Source organism: Ovis aries, chromosome 1 (assembly GCF_016772045.2).
Source record: "Ovis aries strain OAR_USU_Benz2616 breed Rambouillet chromosome 1, ARS-UI_Ramb_v3.0, whole genome shotgun sequence".
Taxonomy (NCBI): domain Eukaryota; kingdom Metazoa; phylum Chordata; class Mammalia; order Artiodactyla; family Bovidae; genus Ovis; species Ovis aries.
This window is the reverse complement of record NC_056054.1, coordinates 54,330,196-54,356,932: the sequence shown is the minus strand read 5'-3', so window position 1 is coordinate 54,356,932 and position 26,737 is coordinate 54,330,196. Positions and strand designations below refer to the sequence as shown.

The 26,737-nt window shown below is 37.9% G+C and overlaps 1 protein-coding gene across 7 annotated transcripts in view; it reads right to left on the bottom strand.

Moving 5' to 3' along the window:
- NEXN (nexilin F-actin binding protein) overlaps positions 1 to 26,230 on the bottom strand; it is a 52,854-nt gene extending 26,624 nt beyond the window's left edge. For 4 of the 7 annotated variants that reach the window (XM_027971420.2, XM_012174258.4, XM_012174273.4 and 1 more), the window contains exons 1-5: positions 26,107 to 26,230; positions 4,923 to 5,001; positions 3,474 to 3,665; positions 3,186 to 3,264; positions 2,952 to 3,100 (exon numbers count right to left, since the gene is read on the bottom strand). In XM_027971420.2, coding sequence (XP_027827221.1) covers positions 2,952 to 3,100; positions 3,186 to 3,264; positions 3,474 to 3,665; positions 4,923 to 4,949 — 447 coding nt within the window. In that variant the 5' untranslated portion in view covers positions 4,950 to 5,001; positions 26,107 to 26,230. The remainder of the gene's footprint in view (positions 1 to 2,951; positions 3,101 to 3,185; positions 3,265 to 3,473; positions 3,666 to 4,922; positions 5,002 to 26,106) is intronic. The other 3 variants (XM_027971421.2, XM_012174281.4, XM_060411147.1) reach the window with 1 other exon arrangement.
- Between the last annotated feature and the right edge of the window lie 507 nt (positions 26,231 to 26,737).

Below are 26,737 nucleotides of genomic sequence, written 5' to 3'. Positions count from 1 at the left end.
GGTCTCAGTATATTCACAGAGAACTGAAACATTCAGTTCGATTATAGTGCTAGTTTTCAGAAGCTACCATGGAAGAGTTGCTTCCCAACTCTTTATTTTGATTCATGGGGAAAAAAAACTCCTTTTGCCCCTTCCCAAATCAATTTCCTTGCTCCCTTTTCTCTTTAACAGCTTAGTCTCCCACCAATAACATCTCTTTTTCTATTTTCATAGATGTTAACCTTGTCCATCAAAATACCCTAGAAGATAACTAGACTATACAAAATTAAGATCTCCCCCAAATTTTATTGGTGTTTGATTCCAACATGCTATATACAAAATATTTCTATTTTTAATTCATCATAATAAGAAGGGGACGGCAGAGGATGAGATAGTTGGATGGCATTACCAACTCAATGGACATGAGTTTGAGCAAGCTCCAGGAGATGATGAAGGACAGGGAAGCCTGGTGTGCTGCAGTCCATGGGGTTGCAAGGAGCTGGACATGACTGAACAACAGAAATAATCTAGAATCTCAGAACTGGTAATTATTTCAAACATTACTCACCTACTCGTCTGACTCAAAAATCCTATCCATAGTAAAGGACTTGTACAAGATGATTTTTCATTAAGACTCTTCTTAACTACCTATATCATGCTTTACTTCTTATATTCAAAGACAGATTAAATTTTATTAGATTTGAGTGGAAAATGTACTTAATTAGGTTTTAAAATTAGATTTCCCATATTTACAAAATGAAATTACTATTAATAGTTTATATTGCTCTACCTACATATTCTCAAATAATTCAATAGGCTAAAATTTTTATTAACCAAGATTCTCTTGCCATATAGTATCTATGATTACTAAAATGGTTCTTTATCATGATTAGCTTTTTTCCATTTCTTTCTGAGTACCCTATGTCTTCATCAGATTCAAATTCACCTCTTCAACACATACATAGTTCTTTGTGAAACCACTGCCTGCATATTCAGTTCATGGGGTTGTAGTGGGTCTCAAAGTCTAGTGTGTAATCAGTGCTTCTTGGAAAAGAACACAAGATTTAAAAGAAGTAGACTAACCCCACGTGTATACTCATTATTTCCTGCCAAGCACCATATATTTTAATTATATATTTTACTATAATTTTATTACCTTCTTTTATAATTTGTATTATAAATATAATTACATATAGTGATATGTTTTATATTTATAACATATAACCTAAAATGTTCATTTTTAAATAATTGTGCTCCCTTTTGAAATTTCATTTCAAAATGAATCCTAATCTTTGATGACTGGAGGTGGCAGAGGTAAAGTATACCATTCTCTCTTTACACAAAGAGATACAAAGTGATAAAACATAGAAAATCCCAATTCTTTTCTATAATTTCATCTGGCATATATCATTATTTGCCACCATACAAATGGCTACTTGGGCCATAAAAATGGTTATCCGCAAAGTCAGAGTAAATAAATTTCCTTGACATGCAAATATGGCATATGCTTTGCCTTCTTTGTCATTTTTCTGTTTGTTTTGGGGTTTTTTGTTTGTTTGTTTGGCCATGCTGTGCAGCTTGTAGGATCTTAGTTCCTTGACCAAGGATTGAACCTAGACTCCCAGCAGAGAAAGTGCTGAGTCCTAATCACTGGACTGCCAGGGAAGTCCCTGTCACTTTTTTTCAGAAAAGTTGTAGGAACTGAAAGAAGCATAGACACTTAAAGCAAAGGCAAAAAGGAGCCAAGTATAACCTCACAATAAAAATGGTTATGAAAGAGACAATATACTGCGAACATTATGTTAGGATAATTGTTAAAATGTTGATAAGAGAAGGGAAAACTAAACTGGTTTCATGATATTTTATTTATATGTACTACTATTTAGATGAAATATTCATTTATAGCCCACTTACTTTATACCAGGCACTGTCCTAAATGCTTCCATTTATTAACTCATATAACCTTAATAAAACTCTGAGAGATAAACACCATTATTGTACTAGTTTAGTTTCACTAAAATCAGTATATTGATCATCTCTTTTGATCGTACAATGTAGATAAGGTTAAAGCACATAAGAAATATAACTGTCTTCTGGTGTTTTTTTCAACTCTATGACTACAGATCATTTATAATATAAAACAAATATCAATATATTAGAGAAATTTTTGTGAACTGATCAGTTCCTTACTTAATAAAATGTTCATTTTGACTATCAGAATTTCAAGTTTCTACGTTATTACAATCATTAATCATTTTGAGAGATTAACTTTTTCTGGAACTTAGATCAGATTCTTGAGTATTTTAAAATCTTTACCAGCCTCTTAGTTCTCATCTTTGGAGCAGAAAATATATGGGAATTTTAAGTTCATTAAGAGATTCTATAAAATCATAGTAATAATGTCTTTCTTCTAGTTTGTTCTTCATGGCTATGGGCATCAGGAATGGCTACGTAAAGGACATGACTGTCAAGTATCTCCCCTCTCCTACTACCATCCCCAACTTGCTAATAATACCATGATTGAATAAAATGTGACTTAATTTTGTTACATGTTACAAATAATTGAGTAGGAAGATATTCTAATTAAGCCTTAGTGCTTGATAATAACCAGCAAGTATTTTTGATTGCTATTAAAAGATCAGCATTTTGTTACATCTGGATAATTTATGTGTGAATTTGCCTTATATTTTTGTAAAATTTTCTAATGTGTCAAGAAAAATATGGAATGTGGACAGAATAGGACAGTATATAACAAAAGTCATCTCGGTACTCAACCTTGAAATAGACACATTCTGCCCTTATCCTTCTAGGCATTCAATATTAATATTATGCTTAAGACCTTACTTTCATGCTAGCTACTATTTAATAGGTTTATGTTATAATGAAACACTTTGATTAGGCAACATACTGGTTAGTTTTACTCTGTACAATTAGTTTCTGAAGCAAATACTGACTTAATATCTATTGTATACCTGCTCGGCCCTTCTTGCTAATTCACGTTGTATCTTCCTCTTCTCTAAAAGATCCTGCTCAATTCGGCGTTTTCGTTCCTCCTCCGTCCTCTTCCTTTGCTCCTCTTGTCTTTGTTTCTCCATTTCAGCAAATTTACCTTTAACAGTTCCTAAGAAAATACGAAACAAGTTTGACATTTTGTTTTGTTTCTTTGTTTGCAGTTTTATTTACAGTTTACCCCTCAAATGGCTTACCTGTTAGCTTTGGGACATAAGCCTTTTCTACTTTAGAAGATACCTCTTCTTCATCATCAGAAGCAAGCATTTCTTTAATCTAGATGGGTAAATAAATTAACATGAACATGTCCAAACTTCAGACTAAATCATATTATATGCAGAGTTTGAAATTAGCTTATAAATGCAGAAAATATTTTAAATACAGTTACTATGAAATGTGGTTAATGTGAATAATAAATAAAATGTAAATTTAAATGATGAAAATGAATATTTGCACAAGAATAAAATAAAAAAAAATAAAATAACCTCCTGCTTTCTCCTGTTCCATTCTCTCTCTCTAATATATTGTTCTTTTCTTCTTTGCTTTTCTTCTCTAGATCTCCTTTGATTTCTTTCTTCCCTTGCTCTCTGCATGGCTTCAAACTTATCCTTTACATCACCCTTGCCAAGTTTTGGCACATAGGTTTTTGGTATAGGTTTAGATGAAGAAAGCAGAATCTTCATTAGAAGAAAATAAAGAGAAGAAAGTTAAAAAAAATAAGAAAGGAAGAAATTAGGTAAAGATAGATCAGAATAAGCAATATAAGAAATATTTATCAAAACAGAATGTAGAAATGAGTTTGAAACCTTTATTTGTATAAGAATCAGATTAGATACCTTCTAAAATCTAAGTATGAAAGATGATATTACAGAAAATATGAGAGTAAAAATGTTAATAATATATTGCAAGGAAGTCCCATTTTGTATGTGTTCCACTGAAGCTGAACGCTGGAAAAATATAAACTTTGAAGACTGGATTCCAATTCAAAACAACCTGTATTCTACTGACCTATTTCATTACTAAAGATTCAGATTTTACATTACTTCCTTTAAAGATACCCAGTCTAATTTTAATAAGTTAGATAAGTTGAAAACATAGCAAAAAGCTTAAGCCTAATTTACATATTAATTTTCTTGCTTGTTTCTGTATCTAATATGAGGAAAATTGAAGAGCCTTTGCTTCTCATTTGTGGTAGAGGTGAGCCATGGTCTTTGTGCACAAGCAGTGATTTTTGTTGTTACTACTGCTATGCTGCCCATCTAGAACTTCTTTAAGCCAACACTGAAAATACATGAGAATGCTGTATCATTCCAAGTAGGATGTGCTCTAAGGGGAAAATTCCCAAATGACAAACAAGCTTTCCAAAGAAGGAGGAATCTGTTAAAACACTGGAGCAACGGGTTTCCTCCATTTTGAAACCAGGAAAGCAAATTATTTTCATCTTTTTGAAAATTACGCTGATCTCTGAAAGAAGTTTCAGTAAATAAAACTTCATCACCTCAGAACACCAAACTCCTTCTCCTAGTGATAATGGCAAATTGATTAACCTGTGGCATACACAGCCTCTATTTTATTTCCTACTTATGGTGTCATTGATTTCTCATAAGAGTATATGTCAATTCTGGTTTTTTTTAATACTGAAAAAACAACTTCTAAGATTTGTCAGTATATTATGTTAAAATTTACTCAAGATGCTAGCCATCACATCCACTTTATCATCACACACAAAATTTTATAATCATGCTTCCTAGATAAGAATCCAAATGAAAATACTGAGACCAGCCTGTGAATTTTATCTCTTCTTATGTCTTACATCTTGACACTATGTTACTATGAACTTCTGTGGATGACCTTTCCACCAGTTGCCCTTCCAGCAGTTGTGCAGTCAACTCTATGATTCCCCCATTTTTTAACTTGTAAGTTAAAAAGCTTACCTCAGCCTTTTGGGAAATATCATTCATGTTTGCTCTATGTGGTCTTGGGGTGATTATGAAGCTTTGTAATTTTTTGTACCTGAAAAAAAAATTAGTATTGAGTAAGAATTTTTGACGACTTAATTTTTAATGTGCTATATAAATATTTTTATAAAGAGAAATAGCACATTTATTACCCATTAAAAAATAATGACATAATCTAAGCACATAATTAATTATAGTAACTCTCAGTTCTTTCCCCAAGATTTAGGGTATAGAAGGTATAAGGTTCATGGTGTTAAAAAAATCTTTGTAAGTTAATAACCCAAAATAGTTTAATGAATGTATCGAGTTCCTGTGCAAAGAATTTATATTGTTACTGGATGTGTATTAGTCTATAATTATCAACGAGGTCAAGGTGGTTGATCACGTTATTTGGATCTTCTAAGTCTTTACTAAAAAAAATTTGTTTTGGTCTAGTTCTTAACCTATATGGAATTGTCTATTCCTTTAATTCTGTCATTTTTATTTCATGTAATTTCAAACTTTTAACAATGCATATGCATGTGTGTGTATGTACATATGCCATTCCCCTTTTCTGCCTACTTCTGTATTGATTGAATATTTTTTAGAATTTTATTTTAATCTATCAGCTTTAAATTTTTAATTTTTAAAAAATTCGAAGGTATAATAGACATACAGTAGGCTATATTTTTTGAAAGTGCACAGTTCAATAAGTTCTGACATATGTATACACCCAGGACACTATCAGCACAATCAAGATATATATAGGGATTCCCCGGTGGTCCAGTGGTTAGAACTCAATACTCTCGCTGTCGTGGCCTGTGTTCAATCACTGGTTAGGAAACTGAGATCCCAGAAGCCACACAGTACAGCCAAAAAAAGGAAAGAAAAAAACTGAATATATACTTATACCCAAAAGTATCTCAGATCTCCTTAACCTCCCTTTTCTTTCAGCTGTTCCCACCTCCATTCCTAGGCAAATAATGCTTTCTGTCATTTGTAGATTAGTGGAATCATACAAGCATGTACTCTACTGTTCAGCTTCTTTCACCATGCATAATTATTTTGAGATTCATCCATGTCATTGCATATATCAAAAGTTCATTTCTTTTTATTACTGAATAATATTCCATTGTATGACTATCCCAGAGTTAACCACTGTTAATCATTCATCTGCGGATGAACATTTAAGTTGTTTCCAATTACTATTACAAATAAAGCTGGTATGAATATTCACATACAAGTCTGTGTGTGGACATACGCTTTTTTATTTCTCTTGGGTAAATAAATGAAGTATAATGGCTAGGCCTTATGGTAAATGTATGTTCAACTTTTTAAAGAACTTCCAAACTGTTTTCTAAATGCCTGTACTATTTTATCTTCCCACCAATATGAGAGCTATACTTTCTCTGCATCTTTATCAACACTTGGTATAGTCTTCTTAATTTCAGACATTCTAAGTGTATGCAGTGACATCATATTATGGTATTAACATTCCCTGATACCTAGTGATATTGAACATCTTTTTATATATCTCTTTTCTATCTGTAAATATTCTTTTATGAAAGTGTCTATTTAAATCTTTTGCCCATTTTATTGTTGTTCAGTTGCTAAGTCAGGTCTGACTCTTTGCAATCCCATGAACTGCAGCACGCCAAGCTTCCTCATCCTTCACTATGAGAGTTTGCTTAAACTTATGTCCATTGAGTCGGTGATGCCATCCAACCATCTCATCCTCTGTTTCCCACCTTTCCTCTTGCCCTCAATCTTTGCCTGCATCAGAGTCTTTTCCAATCAGTTGGTTCTTTTCATCAGGTGGCCTAAGTATTTCTGTGTCTGTGAGATAATTATGTTTTCTTAACCTTCATTATGGTGAACTACATTAACTTGCTTTCAAATGTTAAAGAGACTTTATATTCCCAGGATAAAATTCATCATGCATTATCCGTTAACATACTGATAATTTGATAAAAACTTTTGAGAAGTTTTGCATCCATGTTTATAGAGCATATTGGTCTGCAGATTTTTTTTTTCTTATAATGTCTGTTTTTGTTAACAGAGTAATACTGCTCTCATAGAATGAGTTGAGAAGTATTTCCTTTTCTTTAATTTTCCCTAAGAAATTTCCTCCATTTCTTTATGTTTCATGCAGAATTGGTATTAGTTTTTCCTTAAATATTTGCTAGAACTTCCCAGTGAAGCCATCTGGGGCTAAAGTTTTCTTTTGTGGCAGGAGAAAATATGATAGGAGGGAGGTGGACATGATTCCATGTAATTATTAACAAGTACTTAACTTTGGTCATTTAGTAGATCTGTGAGTGCTTACTATATTATTAATAATAATTGCCCAATAAAAGTAGGTCATGCATGAATGACAGTGTCATTAACCAAGGTTTGAGTAATCTATGCATCTGAGATAAAAATAACAAACAGCTCTAGTTCTGTTCTCTTACCTGAGCCATTCTATTATATCTAGAGTTACCTATTAGATATTTCTTCCTGTATAACTAACAAAACCTAGTCTTCATTGTCATAGCTTCTCAAGTTTTAGAGTTATTTACGGTTCATTCTTCTTCTGTATCTCCTAATTTTAACAGATTATCACAATTTGTTAATGTTACTTTCAAATTTGTTCTTATATGTTAAGTACTTCACTATTTTCACTGCTCCAGTATTAATACAGCCTTCATCACCTCACAGTTTGATTACTACAATTTGATAATCAGACCTAAATCTAAATTCCAACTCTGTTGCTTCCTAGTTAGGATTAGGTAACATATGTTATCTCAAGAATAATGCCTTACATTATTAGGTATCAATAATTTTGATTGATTTCATTACTCATGATCTCCCTTACCCTTTTCAGCAAAAACGAATTCCCTGCCAGTGAGCATATGTTAACATGTTATTTGTGCAATTTAAAATAGTAATACAAAAGGGCATGATGAAAATTTGTGCAATCTCATGAGATTATAAGGACTGATCATTTTAGCTGAATTAATTGATCAGCGGGAAGTCTTTTTATCCTGGTGAAATTAAATAAAATTGTGTGGCTTGTTGATACTGTCAGTAGTAATCCTGGAGAATAAATGGTCAGTTAACCCTTGTCACCTAGTTAAAAAAAAATCAAATTAAATTTTGACCTCTTTATAGATTCAGAATAAAATATTGATTTTTTAAATTTAGTATGAACAAAACCACTTAAAATAGTTTTTAAAGTGTCATTTCAATATTCTGAGCTCTCATTTTGAAAGTCTGTGAAAATTTGAATAGTACTAATGTTAACATTATTGCTTAAAATATAAGCAAACTATCCTTTGCTGACAGTTTACTCTGTTCTGAGCTTTGAGGATAAAAAAAAATTGTAGCAAAATAAGTTTATTAGCTTTTGTTTTTTAAGGTGTAAATTACAAACCAGTAGGACCCATATATCTTTCATTGTTTTTGGTTGAACAAAAAAAAATTCAAAATCAAGCAGATAAATATTTGTAGGATTTATAGATAATTTTTAAAAGACATTACACTGCCTGGTAGAAACAATAGCAGGATTTCATTGCTAACTCTGTTGTCTTTCTGTGCTAAACCAGGGTTAAAGGTATAAATTTGACCACATTTGGTTTATTAATTATACAGGAAAAAATTCTGTTCCACAGTCACTGACTGCATTGTATTCTCTCACTGGTACTACTGTACTATCTCACTAGCACTATCTCACTAGTACATCCTTTTATCACAATATGAATAATTTATGATGATAATAATCCAAGCTAATAGTTATTGAGCCTTTACTGTGTGCCAGGTAATATACCAGCTGGTTAACAATCATTATTTCATTTATTTTCCACAATAATCCTTTGAAGTGAATACTATTATCAAACCCTATATCAAAAAACTTTCCAAACTCAGTCATTTAAAATTTCTTAAAATATTAATATGAGAAAAATGTCTTGGAGTTTCTCTAGCAGGACTTGAAGTCTTATGGAAATTGTTACAGAAAATGAGACTTAGAAAAGTCAAGTAACTTGCCAAAGACCACACAAATAATGAGTGGTGGACAAAGGGGACAGAGACTGGCAGTGTGACTACTGAGTCTGCACTCTTACCCATTGTATTATGCTGATGCCAAGAAAGCAGCACAACTGCTTTGTGTGATGGGGACGAGGGGAATACCAACCAGCTTATAAGCTTTGACTTACTTGTGTAATCAACAGAGCCTTTAATCCAATTATTTGAGAACCACAATTCCAGCAGTAGAAATATGTCGGAAGCTGAAAAGACATGATTAATGGTATTCTCTACATTTAGTGAATTTGTAATCTTTAGCTGGCAAATAATAGCAGAATACGGTGCTGGATAAATTGAGAAACAGGTATTTTTCCCTATGAGAGCATCTCAGAGTTTTTATTTAAGTAGCTTTTTTCCTTTTAAAGTGATACAGGCTAACAGTTATTCTCGACGTTAAACAGAACACAGACTGAGGTTGCGAAATTATTCGCAGGTACTGAATGAAATGCTGCTATCTCAGCTGGTTGCGGTTTAGAATTCATTTAGTAAACTCATTCATGTGGGATGAAGTCAGGGGCCGTTTGGGCTCTGATTTTTAAAGTGCCCAAGTCAGCAACATGCAAGCATGACTGCTGCAACTAATGACAATGAAGAATCCAGAAACAATATTCACATGTATGTTATTCTCTTGATTAAGGAACACATGGATATATTCTATCATTCTCTAAATTGCCAAAAGTACAAAAGGCTTCTACATTTTTATCTAACAACATTATTTAACAGTGTACTCCAAATTCCCTTTTATTTGTTTAGTGATTGAGAATTTTGATTTTATGAAAACTTTTTATTTTTTTTAATGCCGTGGTTGCTTAGTTGTTAAGTAGTGTCCAACTCTTTGTGACCCCATGGACTGTAGCCCGCCAGGATCCTCTGTCCATGTGATTTCCAAGGCAAGAATACTGGAGTGGGTTGCCATTTCCTTCTCCAGGGGCTCCTCCTGACCCAGAGGCCGAACCCACATCTCCTACACTGGCAGGCACTGGCAGTTGGACTCTACCGCTGAACCACCAGGCTGCAGCCAGGTCTTAGTTGCAGTACACAGAATCTTTTATTTGTGTTGCAGCATGCAGGTTCTTTAGTTGAGGCATATAGGATCTAGTTCTTTGATCAGGGATCAAACTCAGGGCCCTTGCAGTGGGAATGTGGAGTCTTACCCACTGGACCACCAGGGAAGTCCTATGAAAACTTTTTAAAGTATTAATTGACTCCAACAAAGTCATGACAAGGACTCTATGAAGCATTTAAAAATTAGCTGAATGTCACACATTTTAGTGAATCTCAACACTAAACCAGAAATCCATCAAGGAAATCCCTGCGAAAGGGAGTCGCAGACACTGAACTTTAGTCAAGGAATGGTGCCATAGTGCTCTCTAACTTGCAGCTGAAAATGTTTCAGTTTCCGTAAATCCTCTTCTTTCTCTCTCTCCATCCTCACTCTACAAGCCTGAAATACTCATGCCCTTCCTACCAGACAGACACAGTCACCTTCGTGCATGCTAAGTCACTTCAGTCCTGTCTGACTCTTCGTGACCCCATGTATGTAGCCTGCCAGGCTCCTCTGCCCATAGGATTCTCCAGGCAAGAATACTGGAGTGGCTTGCCATTTCCTTCTCCAGGGGATCTTCCCCACCCAGCGATCAAACCCAAGTCTCATGATGTTTCCTGCATTGGCAGGCGGATTCTTTACTACTAGCGCCACCTGGGAAGTAGCCTTCAACCCTGACAAAACTACCTCCTTTCCTGTCAGCCAACTAGGGACCATGCTGTGGACTAAGTTGCTCAATATGTGAATGATCGTAATTATATGCGGTAGAATGTGTATTACGAAATTAAAATTTAAAAACAAATAACATGTACAGTTTCAATCTTGTCATAACATTTCATAAGCTTTCTCACAGAAAAGCTTACAGATTTGTGTATTTTTTTAATTGGACAAAAGTTTCATACAAATGTAATATGAAATCTTTCAAAATTTTCTCCTAAAATTTTGATGCTTAAGGACCTTGGTAGAATTCAGAATTATAAATATATCCTAATGATTATATCTCACTTAATTGTTGATTTTTCAAATACATGGCAACAAAGATGGTGGAAATTTCCTGGTAGTCCAGTGGCTAGGACTCAGCACTTTCACTGCCAGGGGCCCAAGTTTGATCTCTGGTTGGGGAGCTAACATTACATAAGCTGTGCAGTGCGTGTGGCCAGAAAAGCAAACACAAAAGACAACAATGGTGGAAGAAATACTGGAATTAGAGCCTGAAAACTTTGATGAGGTCATTTATTAGATGTATGGTCTTGGGAAAGCCAGCTAAATTCTGTGAACTTCCATTTTACATGTAAATTAGGCATAATAATGTTTTTCTTTTTATGAAGTGAAGTGAAAGTCACTCAGTCGTGTCCGACTCTTTTTGACCCCATGGACTATACAGTCCGTGGAATTCTCCAGGCCAGAATACTGGAGTAGGTAGCCTTTCCCTTCTCCAGGGGATCTTCCCAACCCAGGAATTGAACCTAAGTCTCCTGCATTGCAGGTGGGTTCTTTACCAACTGAGCTATCACGGAAGCCCTTTTCTCTTTATGCGTGCATGCTAAGTCGCTTCAGTCATGTCTGATTCTTTGCAACACTGTGGACTGTAGCCCACCAGGCTCCTCCGTCCATATGGATTCTCCAGGCAAGAACACTGGAGTCTGTTGCCTGGCTCTCCTCCAGGGGATCTTTCCAACCCAGGGATCCGACCTCATCTCTTACATCTCCTACAATGGCATGCAGGTTCCTTCCCACTAGCAAATAAAATGTACAGCTTCTACCTTCTGAACTTCACTGCTGCATCTGACACTCTGTCACTGCTTTATTCTGAAATCCTTCTCACTTGGCTCATGATACCATTTCTCTCCCTGTTCCTTCATGTCTCTAACCACTCCTTCTCTTTTGAGGGTTTCTTTGCCTCTTTACACTTCCTCAGTGTTGTTTGCCCCCATGTTTCAGCCTTTGCCCTTTTCTTCTCTCTCTACACTTTTATTTCAATGAGTTAATATACTTTGGTAGTTTACCTCTCTGGTTTCATCTTTCTCCATTCTTCCCTCCCACTCTATCACATGTCCTGAAATACTGGCCCACCTGAGCCTTTACACAGCTAGCTCCCTCAGCCTATTCTACTCATTCTCTTAGCTAACTCCTACTAATCCTTTAGTTCTGAAACTGTCACTTTTCTCCAGGAAGCCTTCCTTGACTCATGAGACTGGGTTAGGTGGTTCTCTAGTGTGTGTTACAATAGCACGCCCATGCTCACCCTAATTGCGGCATTCACCACAATATAAGGGCTTCCCAGGTGGCGCTAGTAGTACTGAACATGGCTGCCCATGCAGGAGACAGAAGAAATGTGGGTTCAATCCCTGGGTCAAGAAGATTCCCTGGAAGAGGAAATGGCATCCCACTCCAGTATTCTTGCTGGGACAACCCCATGGACAGAGGAGAGAGGAGGCTACAGTCCATGGAGTTGCAAAGTCAGACATGATGTGAGCATTCTGGGCAGTGATAGAGGATGAGATGGTTGGATGGTATCACTGACTCAATGGCTTGAGTTTAAGCAAATTCTGGGAGACGGTGAAGGACAGGGAAGCATGGTGGGCTGCAGTCTGTGGGATCGTAAAGAGTTGGACATGACTTAGCAACTGAACAGGCACTTTCTTGACCACCTCCTCTACCAGAAAGTAAGGTCTTTGAGAGTACAGACTGTATTTTATATACCACTGTATCCACAGTATTTAGCATGTGCTGATATATAGAAGACTTATATAATAATTATTTACTGAATAAGTAAATCCTGCCAACTTACAGAGGAAGCACTTTATATGCTGAGATATAATGTGTGACTTTCATTATGGTTAACATTATGTGGGACTACAATATAAATAGAACACACCATTCATTACACAAATATTTATTAAGCAACTCTTATGTGCCAGGCACTCTGCCAGGTGTTGAGAAATGCAGCACTGAACAGACAGACACTCTCCCTATTCTCATGTTATTAATAGTCTCCTGGCCAAAACTCTGAACAAAAGCCTTGGAACAGGATTTTTAATGGTCCAGCCCACTATGCTATCTGTAGACTCAGGTAAGATTCTAACATCAACCATACCTGATACAGAATTGCAGACAGCAGACACCATACCCCAACCTTCCCACGAGATGCCTGAGGTCAGTGACTTCCATTCTCAGTCCACATTTTGCTCTTCTCTTACTTCCACCTGGGCCTTCATCTGTACATTTGGTAAACTTTATGTTCCTTTTATACAATACAGAGGACTGATTCCTTTCTAGTGCCTAGCTCCATGCCTGCTAATTAATAAACTATAATTTAAAATAAATCCCCAAAGCCATCATGAAAAGGTTTTCAATATCCATGTAGTAACCATCAAAATGAAGAACTCTAAAAGATCCCATTCCTTTGACTCAATTTTTAATTCCCTTAATAAACTGTCTATGCAGCTAAGTCACTTCAGTCGTGTCCGACTCTGTGCGACCCCATAGACGGCAGCCTACCAGGCTCCCCTGTCCCTGGGATTCTCCAGGCAAGAACACTGGAGTGGGTTGCCATTTCCTTCTCCAATGCATGAAAGTGAAAAGTGAAAGTGAAGTCGCTCAGTCATGTCTGACTCTTCATGACCCCATGGATTGCAGCCTACCAGGCTCCTCTGCCCATGGGATTTTCCAGGCAAGAGTACTGGAGTGGGGTGCCATTGCCTTCTCCGAAACTGTCTATACTACATTTTAAAATTTGCTATTGAATATTTCCAAAAGATTTTCAAATTAATCTTTTGGAAACATATTCTCAAATTCCAAATATCCATTCAATCTTTGATCATTTTATCATCTCCCACTTTCATGCTTTCTACATATATTATTAGTTAACATATAGATGTTTCACCTACTTGTCTATAAACTTATGTGAAATTTGCTGCTATATTTGTTGCTTTATAGCACAGAGTTCCCAGGCCCTCTTTCAACTTCACATAATAATCCTTACTAGAAATATTCATATATATTTATTATTCATGTGGATCATTATCATTATGATTAATAAACTTACAAAATGAGAAACTATAAAATTAAAAGTATTCACTTTAATAGTTTTTCTCTCCTTCAGAATGCTGATAAACCTCTTTGAATTATTAAAACTTTTCAATTGGTACCAGAATCCAAAGTGATAAGGACACAAAGTTACCTCGGTTGCTATAGGAAAACTTATTAAACACAATTTCTTCAAAGTTCTTAACTGGCACATATAATCAGAATAATGATTTTAAGTACCGGTTACATATTGTAAAATAAAGTTTCAAAAGCTCCAGAGTGGGACATCCTTGACAGCCTAGTGATTAGGACTCTGTGCTGCCAATGCAGGTGGCTCGGGGCTCGGATTTGGTCCCTAGTAGGGGAACTAGGATCCCATATGCTAAGCGGTTAAAAAAAATTTCAGAGTAACTTCCAACCCCAATTATTTTGATTTCTAATAACGTGACAGCTTGCCATTCTTTCTACCTTCACCAACTTGGCTACTACCTTCTCTGCCACTCTGTACTCTTTAGTCAATGACTCCAGCTCTGAGGATGTTAACTACGTAAGACCAGAACTAAAATTCTTATCTGGGCTTATTAGGCCCTTTTGCAGGTTCCCTTAGCCTCTCTGATTTACCTTGTCTTCTCCCATTCCTTCAACCTCCCACCTTGACACATATATTCAATGACTGTTTCTACCTCTGAGAGATTTGTTTTCTCCCTGTAGTGCATATAGTATCTTAGTTCCCCACCAGGGATGGAACCTGTGCCTACTGCAGTGGAAGCTCAGAGTCCTACCCACTGGACTGCAGCGAATTCCCTCCAGGAAAATTCTTAAGCCACTTCCTTACCAGTGAAGTATTTTCCCAAACTAACAATGGTAGTTTTCTGCATTTCACACCAAGAAGGGACTTTTTTGCTTTCAGTCTCTGACATCTCAAAATGTGCTTAGATTTTTCTAGATATATCTAGATTTTCTAGTTTCCAGATGCATCTGGCATAAGTTAAAAATTTTATATTAAACATATCCAACATATTAGTCTATCTTCTTTAACTTTTATTATTTCAGGAATATAGTGAAAGCAACTAATATAATCAAACCTCATACACCCACCACTAAGCTTCAACAAGTATTCGCTTCTTCCATTGTCTTCAACAATACAATCTATTTCATTTAGTTTGTCCAACATCTATTTCAGCATAATGCACAATACTTTACAGATGCTCTAAGTCCTACTCCAGCTGCACTTGCCACATTCTAGGCACTACGCAGTGTATCCTCCTAACACCTCAGAATTATGCCCAGAATCAAACCCCATAATTCCTGCCTTTGATTCTTTCTTGGGAAGACTTTAAAGTAACCACTCAGAGAAAACTGGTTACTTCTCATTTGAGGAAGTCATTAATAAAATGAAGTTACATATATCAACAAAATGTAAGAATTTTTTAAAAGTTATAATAAATTAGAGGAAAGACCTGGTTTTTCTACATTATATAAAGGAGGAGAGTGGAAACTAACAACTGAATCCCTATTATGTGCCATATACTAGGTGGTTTGCATGTTATTTCATAAACTTAGAGGTGATACATACGATAGAGTCAGAAATAATTGGGAAATGAAAAATTAGCTAAAATGAATAAATATGTACTTATTAATTAATTCAAAAACATTTATTAAACATCTTTCTACAATGTGCTAGACAGTATAAGGCACTACATATACAAAGATGAGTGTAGAATAAAATATTTCTTTTTAGGGAGCTCATAGACCACATGGGATGACAGACAATAACCAAGAAAATATACAAAGGCCCAATGTACAGGCCTGCTACTGAGGAGCTCAGAAAGCTTTTGTTTATATAGATTATATCTACAGATATCAATGTATTAAAAATTAAAAGAGAATTTTCAAATATATACTTGTCATGGGAAATACTAACAAACTTATTATACATCAACATACACATATTTTATGAAAAAAAATGTATTTTCCAAAATAAAAATACTTAGGAGAATGACATGATTTTATATGTTTGCATATCTTTTTAATATCTGGCTTAAAAAAAGATAGCTATATTCTCATATCTACTTCTGTATTCAAAGTATTGTGATATGTTGTTTTGACTGAAGTATATAAAGAAAGCATGGCCTCATACAGATATGTAGTTATAAAAAGAAAGGCCTATGGGTCCTTGAAGGGTCTTGGGGCCTCCCAAGGATTCTAAAACCATATTCTGAGATTTGTTGAATTATAGGAAAAATATTCTATCAAATCACACCAGTTTTAATTCAAAACAAGAAAGTAATTTGAGTGGACACTCTCTGTCTGTATTCTAGAATACTAAATGAGGATTAGTTTAACAACGTAATTCTTACACTCAGTAACCTAAATACCAAGGGATTTTATATCTGGAATCTCACAGACTTTTCCTAATCTAGTATTAAGTGACTTTTCTTGTCTGAGCAGGCAGATGTAAGGTCTTTAGCCACCTTAAAGGAGCAACAGCAGCACAAAAATTAGGCCCCACTGTACTTTTCTAAATGTCTAAGATCTCAGGCCAGCCAGATGAATTGTTATCAAAAATAAGAGAAAACAATGACCTAAGGATAAGGTTGAACATGTGATTCATCAACAAGTTTGGTCATAATAAAGGGACGATGAATAATAAAGGGATTTAATTCCAGGTGGCACTAGTGGTTAAGAATCTGCCTGCCAATGTAGGAGACACAAGAGACTCAGGTTCAATCCTGGGTTTGACCCCTGGGTTAGGAAGCGCCCCTGGAAAAGGAAAGTGGCAACCCACTATGGTAATCTTGCCTGAAAAATTCCATGGACAAGAGGAACCTGGCAGGCGACAGTCCATGGGGTTGCAAAGAGTTGGACACGACTGAGTGACCAAGAACAGCACACAGAAGGGATTTAAGAATGCCAACCCAGCATATTAAGTGCTGATGTTAAAGGAAGACAACTGAGTATCCAGCATAGGGTTCTGAGGGAATACTGCCTTCTTACTATAGCCTGTCTGTGATCTATCAAAAGCGCATTTTTTTCAAACTTGACAGATTGGACCTGTATTTATAACATAGTATTTTTATGAGGAAAACTCACTGTGTACCAGGAATTATGCCTTGGTGATGGTATACAAAATTTATGTGACAGCCTTTGAAATCAATTAGTTTTGTTAGGAAAAACAGATGGGACCACAACTAATTATAATACAAAGTAGTAAGCATATATAATAGCAGGATATGTACAGAGCTATAGAAATATGGAAAAGTCATGGAAAAGATCATGGTGGGGTTAAGTAGGAGGTGGGGTTTAAGGCAGATTACACAGTGATAAATGGTGACATTTGATGGAGACACTGAAGGATAAGAGGCCTTCACAAAGCAGAAAGGAGAGTAAGGGCATCTAGGCAAAAGGAGCAACATGAACAAAAACACCCATGCCTGACAGCCCACTGAAAATTGGGGGAGCTATGAGTTGTCCAGAGAATATATGGTAAAACTAGAAAGACAGACTGGACACAGAGTGGAAAGATTCCGAAATGCCAGGCTAAGAAAAAGTTTAGACTTGATCCTACAGTCAATGGGAACCAGCAAAGGATTTTTAAAGCAAACATGTGACTTAATGATACATGTACTCTAGAAAAGAAAAAAAGAGACTGATAGCAGTGTAGAAAATTGGAGTAAAATGAGGGAAGACTACAGGGAGAAAGACAAGTACAATGATCTTGGCAAGAAAAGATAAGGGCCTAAATTAAGATGGCAGCATTAGGAACGAAAAGTCAGAAAAGATATTTTAGAAATAGGATTGACCAGACGTGGTAACCCATTTATTCATTTATCTAAGAAGTATTTATTAAGCTCCAACTATATGCCAGAGATGATCCTAGGCTGTGAAGAAATGAAAGTGAACAAAAAGACAATGTCCCTTCCTCCAGGGAAGGGGGCTGTCTTGGGAGCATTATTGCAAAAATTTTGACCAAATTAGATTTGGAGGGTAGAGGTGAGGAGAGAAAGGAAGGAATTGGTTCAAGGTTTTTATTTTGAGTGAATGGATGAACAGGGTTACCATTAAAAGCATGTTTAAGGGGTAAAAAAGATGAGTTCAGCTTTGAACAGGTTTTACTACCTGTCAGAATTACATTAGGGGTCTTGTTATACATATACTAAGAATTATGAATTTTTAGAGCTTATTCACTAAAGACCTTAAAGACCAATTAGTCAAAGCCATTCATTTACCATAAGAAAAAACAGGAGGTTCAAAATGATTCAGTGACTAATTCAAGGTTGCAAACTGTTCAGCAGCACAACAAGGAACTAGACTCCAAGTTTCTTGACTTCTAGTCAACTACTTATTTCACTCTACCATTCTACATTTTTATCTAAAAGTACCTGAAATATATATACATGAATTGTATATATCACTGCAGATGGTGATTGCAGCCATGAAATTAAAAGACGCTTACTCCTTGGAAGGAAAGTTATGACCAACCTAGACAGCATATTAAAAAGCAGAGACATTACTTTGCCAAAAAAGGTCCGTCTAGTCAAGGCTATGGGTTTTCCTGTGCTCATTTATGGATGTGAGAGTTGGACTGTGAAGAAAGCTGAGCACCAAAGAATTGATGCTTTTGAGAAAACTCTTGAGAGTCCCATGGACTGCAAGGAGATCCAACCAGTCCATTCTAAAGGAGATCAGTCCTGGGTGTTCTTTGAAAGGAATGATGCTAAAGCTGAAACTCCAGTACTTTGGCCATCTCATGCGAAGAGTTGACTCATTGGAAAAGACTCTGATGCTGGGAAGGATTGGGGGTATGAGGAGAAGGGGAAGACAGAGGATGAGATGGCTGGATGGCATCACCGACTTGATGGACATGAGTTTGGGTAAACTCCGGGAGTTGGTGATGGACAGGGAGGCCTGGCGTGCTGCAATTCATGGGGTTGCAAAGAGTCGGACACGACTGAGCGACTGAACTGAACTGAACTGAACTGATGTGCTTAGTTGCTCAGTCCTGTCTGACTCTTTGTGACCCTATGGACTATAGCTTGCACTGCAAGCAGATTCTTTACCTCTGAGCCACCAGGAAAGCCAGTATATATGAATACAACCAAATATACTAATGTTGGTATCAACTGGCATAGCAATTAATGAGGTAGACTTCAGGAAGTTTTTTAAGATGACTTAATAGCTTAATAAAATGTGTTTCAAAAATATACTTTGGGGCTGTTATACTAAGGTATAGAACTCAAACTTTGAAATAATATGAAAGTTTCAAAGTAGAATATAATATTAAGTATAACAGATCATCTTAAAATATCCATGCTAATGTTCTCATTCTAAAGTTTCACTGGACCTCTGTTTGACCTCTAAATATTCTAAATTTAGTTACTTTATTTGATTTTTATATGTGTAATTAAAATATTTCAAGATAGAAAATAATGCAAGACTTAAGAATTTTAAATCACAGCTCTCTATCATTTACAATAACTGTTTCATCATGTGAAAGTATTATCTCCTTTCTCAAGGAGAACAGACCTGACAAGAAGTGACAGGTTTAAATGTGCATTTCATTAAACTCAAGTAAATTCTTTGTCTCAACTTTTAAGGTTATAGACAGAACACTTACATATATACTAGAAGTAAATGTTAAAACTCACCTCTTTATAGAACAAACAACATTGTTTTCAGCTTCATAAAATGTGAGCCTAAATTTTTATCAATTTCTACTTGTACAAGAAATACAAACTTATGTAACCTTATTACATTTAATGAAGGTTGTAACCTTCTACTTTGAAAATTATATTAAACATTATAAACCTCATTACAGTTCAAAAATATGAAACTAGATCCTATTTTACCTACTTAAAATAGTGAGTTTTTTCCTCCTACCAATATATAATTCCTCACTGATAATCAACAATTTTTTTTTTTTTTGCTTTGGCTGTTTCTTTCATTTTGTGTTTTTTGTTTTTAATTTAGTTTTTAAATTGAAGTGCAGTTGATTCACAGTGCTGTGCCAATCTCTGCTGTATAGCCTAGTGACGCGTTATACACATTTACACATTTTTAAAGATTCTTTCCCATTATGATTTATCATAGGATATTCAATACAGTTCCCTGTGCTATTCATTAGGCCCTTGCTGTTTATCCATTCTAAATGTAATAGTTCGTATCTACCAGCTCCAAACTCCTAGTCCTTCCCTCTCCCTACCCACCTCTCCCTTGGCAACCACAAGTCTGTTTCTGTGTCTGTGAATCCATTTCTCTTTTGCAGATAGGTTCATTTGTGCCATATTTTAGATTCCACATGTAAGTGATATCATATGACATTTGTCTGTCTCTTTCTGACTGACTTAGTATGATAATCTCGGTTGCAGTCATACCAACAATCTTATTTTCAACCTGCCTCGTCATTCTTCTATATTAATATATAATACTTTGCACTTGTATGACTGTGTGGAATATTTTTCAAAGAGCATTCACCACACTCTGAGTCCCTGAAGGGAAAAACTGTGCTCTACTCCATTTTTTATCTTTAGTGTCTCACATAGCAACTAGGACACAGTACAAAGTCAGCTCACATTTGAGCTAGCGGATGAATAACTAAGAGATACCAGAAAAGTGTCTGATCCAAAATGAGCCCAAATAAAACTCCTGTATTATATCTCTAAAAGGAAAGCTGGTGATGAGGATACATGAATGAGTAAATGAACGAACGAATAAAATTGTAGAGAGTAAAATTAGAAGGAGTCAGTTTACATTAAGCTAGGTATCATGAAAAACCAGATGTGGGATTCCCAAGCAAATGGATGTGGTGATTTCTGGAGCAGACTAGAATTCCTCAACCCTCTTCAAGTGGAAGATGGCCTTTCAACGAGGGACACAACTGGGAATGGAGAGACCCAGGCCTCTGGCTCCAAACAAGTGGGTAGGGCAGTGAAGTAGAAGAGTAGTAAACTTCACTTTATGACCAAAGCGGAAGGGTTGCTAAAACTCTCCTAAAGACTTCTAAGATGGGGAAGACGTAGGATTATTCAAGAGTTCTTAGGAAAGAGTTCTTTCCCAGAAGTATCTCCCCTATACTTTCTAAAATCCCATCAGTTAAAATATTCTGTTTCAGTTCTCAATACATGGTTCCTTTCAGTTCAACTGACACTAGCAATTAGTGTCGATGACAGTTAACCTCTCCTTCCCAGCTCCATGATTACATTATTTCAGAGAAGGATGCTAATCAAAATATATCTATTGCATTTAAAGTCCAGCTTCCTAATGCCAAGTCCAGCAGACTTTCTATCATATCATGGCTTCAGACTTACCCTAATACTTAGATCAGGGCCCTGCATATTCAAGTGTCTATGGTCAGGTAATGTAAGTTAATGTTATGCAATATAATTGACAAGTAATGTATATCAGTGATGACTGGTTATCAAACAATAGGGGATGGTGGAGACTATGTTAAGAGGAGAGTGTGTTGTGTGCCCTGTCTGAGAAGGGAGTCACTACTTAGTTTCAGAGTATCCCTGCTATGCAGAAATGTGGGCCAGTTTTGCTGAGACCTTTCAAATTCAAGAGAGGCTGAAAATCCATATTTCAATATAAAATGTACAATTTTGAAACATGCTTGTGGCTAAAAGTGGCTTTCTGGCTCCCAGTTTGTAGACCCTGATCTAAATAAACAAGCAGCATTAAGAAAATACAGAGAGACAGGGGTGGGGGCTGTTTTGCCTAGAAAGAGGGAGGCAGAGCGAAAAGGAAGGAAATGGCAGGAAAGAAGGCCAGAAAGAAAGGCAAAGTCAAATTTCACCAACCTCAAATGGGTCCAGGCATCAAGAAGTTATGGTTTCTCAGGTATGTACTTAAGTCATTAAAGCCTAAATGTCCATTCTGTTAATCACATGCCTGAATTTCCAAAGTAGCAGCATTTTGATTCATCCCTCTTGTTAAGTGTGCTGATAGGGTCATCCTTCAAAATTAGACCCAGGGGCCAGGTTTGGGCAGGGAGGCTCTTGCCAACCAGCCTTGTAGAGACATTGCCTGCCTCCTCCACTGCCTTGCAGGGTGTAGCAACATCAGACTAGGAATCAGGACAGTAAATCCCAGGGTTTGTATAAGGGGCTGTATGGTGATGACTCTGTTGGTTTACACTTCTAACAGAATCCCGTATAATCTAAAATCAAACTGCCTGTATCAAGACAAAAAATTTTTTTCACCAACCTCAAAACCTGGCCTAGGGACCCGAAACTGTCTTCTAAGTGGAGAACAAAATGGAAGAGATGACAAAATAAATAAATAAATAAATAAGGGGGGAAAAAGAACCAACTATTGAACACTTACTAGATGGCAGATACTGCACCAATGCTTTCACATAGGTACTTCCACTGAGATATGGCATTGTGAGGGGAAAAACTCCTGTTTGTGGAGAAAAGAGGGAACTATATCAAAGTACTAACAGTTTATGTGTCAGATGATGACAGCCCCCTTTTCAGTTCCCCACAATTTTTAACCATAAATATAACATAGTTGTATTACTTTTCTAATAAAAAAAACAAATTTGACTGGATAAAAATTCATCCATCTTACCACAGAGAAAGTATATTACCATGCAGTGTGAAGGATGTGCTCAGTCATATCTGACTCTTTGCAACACTTTAGACTGTAACCCTGCAGGTTCCTCCATGCATGGGATTTTTCAGGCAAGAATACTACAGTGGACTACCATTTCCTTCTCCAGGGAATCTTCCTGACCTGGGGATTGAACCTGTGTCTCCTGTATTTCCTGCACTGCAGGTGGATTATTTTACCTGCTGAGCCATCCAGGAAGACCCATACTATCATAGTCAAGCCAAACCATGCACTGAGTATTTAAATAGATGAAGAAAATATAACAACTCCAAGTGTGTATAAATATGTAATCTTGACAAATGATAAAATCAGAAGGAAGAGAACATAAAAGAAACCATACAGGGGATGTAGACCACAGATAGTTTAAATAAGAACAGAAATATGTGAAATTACTAAGAATGGTATAGGTCATTTTCCCTCTTAATTATAAAGTTGACTACTAAGATGTTTTGTGTGTCTGGCCAGCATAAGATAAAATGCACAGAGTCTTCTTTTCTATAAAAATATCCAGACACCTGCCCATCTGTTACATACTTTTCTACACTTACTATGATACTTTGTTTTCTCTCTTTTAGGCATGTATTTTTATTTGCTTGTGTGTGTGTGTTTGTGCACTCAGTCGTGACTCTTCGTGACCCCATGCACTGCAGCCTGCCAGGCTCTTCTGTCCATGAAATTTTCCAGGTAAGAATACTGGAGTGGGTTGTCATTTCCTTCTCTAGGGAATCTTCCCCACCTAGGGATCAAACCTACATCTCTTGTGTCTCCTGTACTGCAGGAGGATTCTTCAGTGTTGAGCCACCAGTGTGAAAGTGAAAGTTGCTCAGTTGAGTTCAACTCTTTGGGACCCCATGGACTATACAGTCCATGGAATTATCCAGGCCAGAATACTGGAGTGGGTAGCTCTTCTCTTCTCCAGGGGATCTTCCTGACTGAGGGGTCGAACCCACGTCTTCCTCATTGCAGGCAGATTGTTTACCAGCTGAGCCATGGGGGAAGCCCTTATTTCCCTTAATGAGTTTCAAAGATAAGAGTAGGGGTTTCCCCCCCCTAAATGAAATAGTATCTCATTTCAGGCCACTTGGGTTCTAAGCAATCTAAATTCCCAATTGTGTGTGCGTGTGCTCAGTCATGTCCGACTCTTTGTGACCCCATGGACTGTAGCCCACCAGGCTCCTCTGTCCATGAAATTTTCCAGGCAAGAATACTTGAGTGGGTTGCCATTTCCTACTGCAGGGGATCTTCTCCATCCAGGGATCAAATCCATATCTCTTGCCTTTCCTGTGCTACAGGCAGATTTTTACCGCTGAGCCACCAGGGAAGCTCTTAAATTGCCAATTAATCTCACCCAAATATACATACCCAGTTTTTATTCTGTTCACAAGTGAAACCCTAACCCAAATACCTCAAATGTAATTTCAGGGGAAAAATACTGTTCAAAAACCTAGATAATGCATTCCTTTGTTGATGCTAAATATAGTCATCTCAAGATGACATACATTTTAACAATGATCAGTCATACATATCTAATTTTCAAAAATAGCACAGATTTTCAGGTGAGCAGGAAAAATTGCTATTCTCTACATTCAGTTTAAAATGGATTTAAAAGTGTGTCCCTTTCATGAAAATGGAATTACATCAATACTGTATTAAGGTAAACTGGATTTTAAAGAATCTTGTGGTTTTTACTTTGGGCTCCTTAAGGGAATCACTGCAGATAAAATACAGAATTGTCCACATTTTTCTTTAAAATATTCCAGTTAAAAATACAAAATATGTTTAAAAATAGAAGGCTAATAGCTGTGAGGATCTTAATTAATTACATTAAATAATGAAAGTTTATTTATACTAAGTATGTGTGTGTGCTCAGTCCTGCCAGACTCTTTGGGACTCCATGCAGTCCTGCCAGGCTCCTCACTTCATGGGATCCTTCAGGGAGGAATACTGGAGTGGGCTGCCATGCCCTCCTCCAGGAGATCTTCCCCCTCAAGGATCGAACCTGAGTTTTCTGCCTCTCCTGCATTGGCATGTGGGCTCTTTACCACTGAGCCGCTGGGCAAGCCTTATTACTAAATATACCTCCGCAAAAAAATAAAACAAAACAAACCTTGTCCCTCAATTTAATTGATTGTTCACTTTTCCACCCTACTGGACTTCAAAACTGAAAAGAATTTCAGAGACTTATGTGTATTCTGCGTTTTCTTATGGCAGAAATTTTACCTGTAAAAGGATTATCGGGGGAAAGTAACGCAATTCATTCAATGACTGACGGGTGACTAAGATGGTATAAATACTTAAGTTGACTTAAGCATGCTACCCAACACATAGTTATGCTGTGACTCGAAGACCCGTGGGCCCACACATGAATTCATTAACAAAATTTAGCTGGTGAATGATGCTCCAGTTTCTTCGCTCATGGAACTGATTTCTTTCTTATTATGGCTTATTTCTTTTCTCTACCTGCCTCCTACCCAAGGACAGACATTTTGTTAGGACATAGCCTTATGCTATTTTTATCTTGTTCTCCTTCTGTCCTCTCTCTCTCTTCCCCTCACCCCGCTTTCCAACTCTTTGTTCACATTCTGGACCTTAAATAAATATGAAATGAAGACCTTGAAGCCATCAACGAACCTCTGAACTTGGCTATTTTCTTTACAAAAGCCATTAATAATAATTTTTTTTTTCAGCATTTGTAGAGCGTTTCACAGTTTACAAACAGCTGGAATGGCTCGGCGTTTTTAAAGAGCATACAGTCAAGGGAGGTCTCAAGAGATGATTCTATCACTCATTCCAAGTTCAGCTCTAGCTGCAACTCCCAACATCCGACCTCGGACAGAATCGCGAAAAACTAGTTTGGAGGGAGGGGGCAGACGACGGGTAGTTAAATCACATCTCACTCCCCAGCCTCCCACTGGGACAGATGGGGAATGATTTCTCTTAAAAACAGCAGGCAGTGCCGGCGGACAAGGAGACAGCGCCGGGGGGCACGTGGTGGGGGAGGACGCGGCACTTTACCTGCCGGGCCCACTGGGACCGAGCAAGGGGTCGGGAGCCCGCTCCACTTGCAGAGGATCACTCCCGGAGGATCACTGCCTGCGGGACCCAGAAAGCTCCCGAAACTGCATACATAAGGCGCAAGCTAAGCTGAGCTGCGGAGCTGGGCAGGGATGTCGCGGCCAGAATCTGCCCAAGGCCGGTGACCGCGGAGAGACAGCCAGGCCGCCCCGGCCCGCCCCACGCCGCGCGGAGCCCGGGGATGCGGCTCCAAGGGCCGGTTCGCTCGCGCCGGGGACCAGCACATCCACACAGCTGGATGGACCCCGGCCAGGAGCCGCGGCGCGCGTCCCCGCAGACCCCGCCAGTCGCCCAAGGGGAGCCGACGGCTCGATCTCGGCCGCCCCAGTCCCACGTCCCCCCGACTCCTCTCACCCTCCTCAAGCCAGCGACACGCGAAGGTCCAGGGTGCGCGCGAGGAAGCTGTGCGCGTCGGGCGCCGGGGTGTGGGCAGGGGTCCGGGTGCTCCAGCCGCCGCTCCAGCCGCTGCGATCTCTCTGGCCGCCGCCGCCGCCGCCCGCTCCAACAGCAAGTTTCCATAAAAGTCCTGGTGCGCAGCCTGTTCCCGCATTCCAGGCGGGCCCAGCGCCGGCTGCAGCTGTTCCAAAACACGAGGCCAGCTCCCCCAACCCCCGCCTCCGCCGTATCGCCCGGAGAGGGGTGGAGAGTCGAGCAGGAAGGCGGGCGAGGGGGGCGGTGGCTGCCAACTTTCCGCCGGGACCTGTCGGTCGCCCGACTCTGGATCCCGGAGCAGACCCCCTCCCCTCGGCCCACCTCCGCGTGCCGGCGGGCTCCGGGGAAAGGAGGCTGCCTCCCCGGTGAGGAACGGGAGCTACTGGAGTGGGATTCGGAAACAGGCTGCAGCTGCCTTCCCTCTACCCGCTAACGGTTTGCTCTAGGGCCTGCTTCTCAGCTGAGCTATCGGTTCTGGGGTCTAAGTGGCCAAATCACCACCTCATCTTCATTCAAAGCGTCGCCCCTCGGCCAACTTTCCCTTTACTGTTGA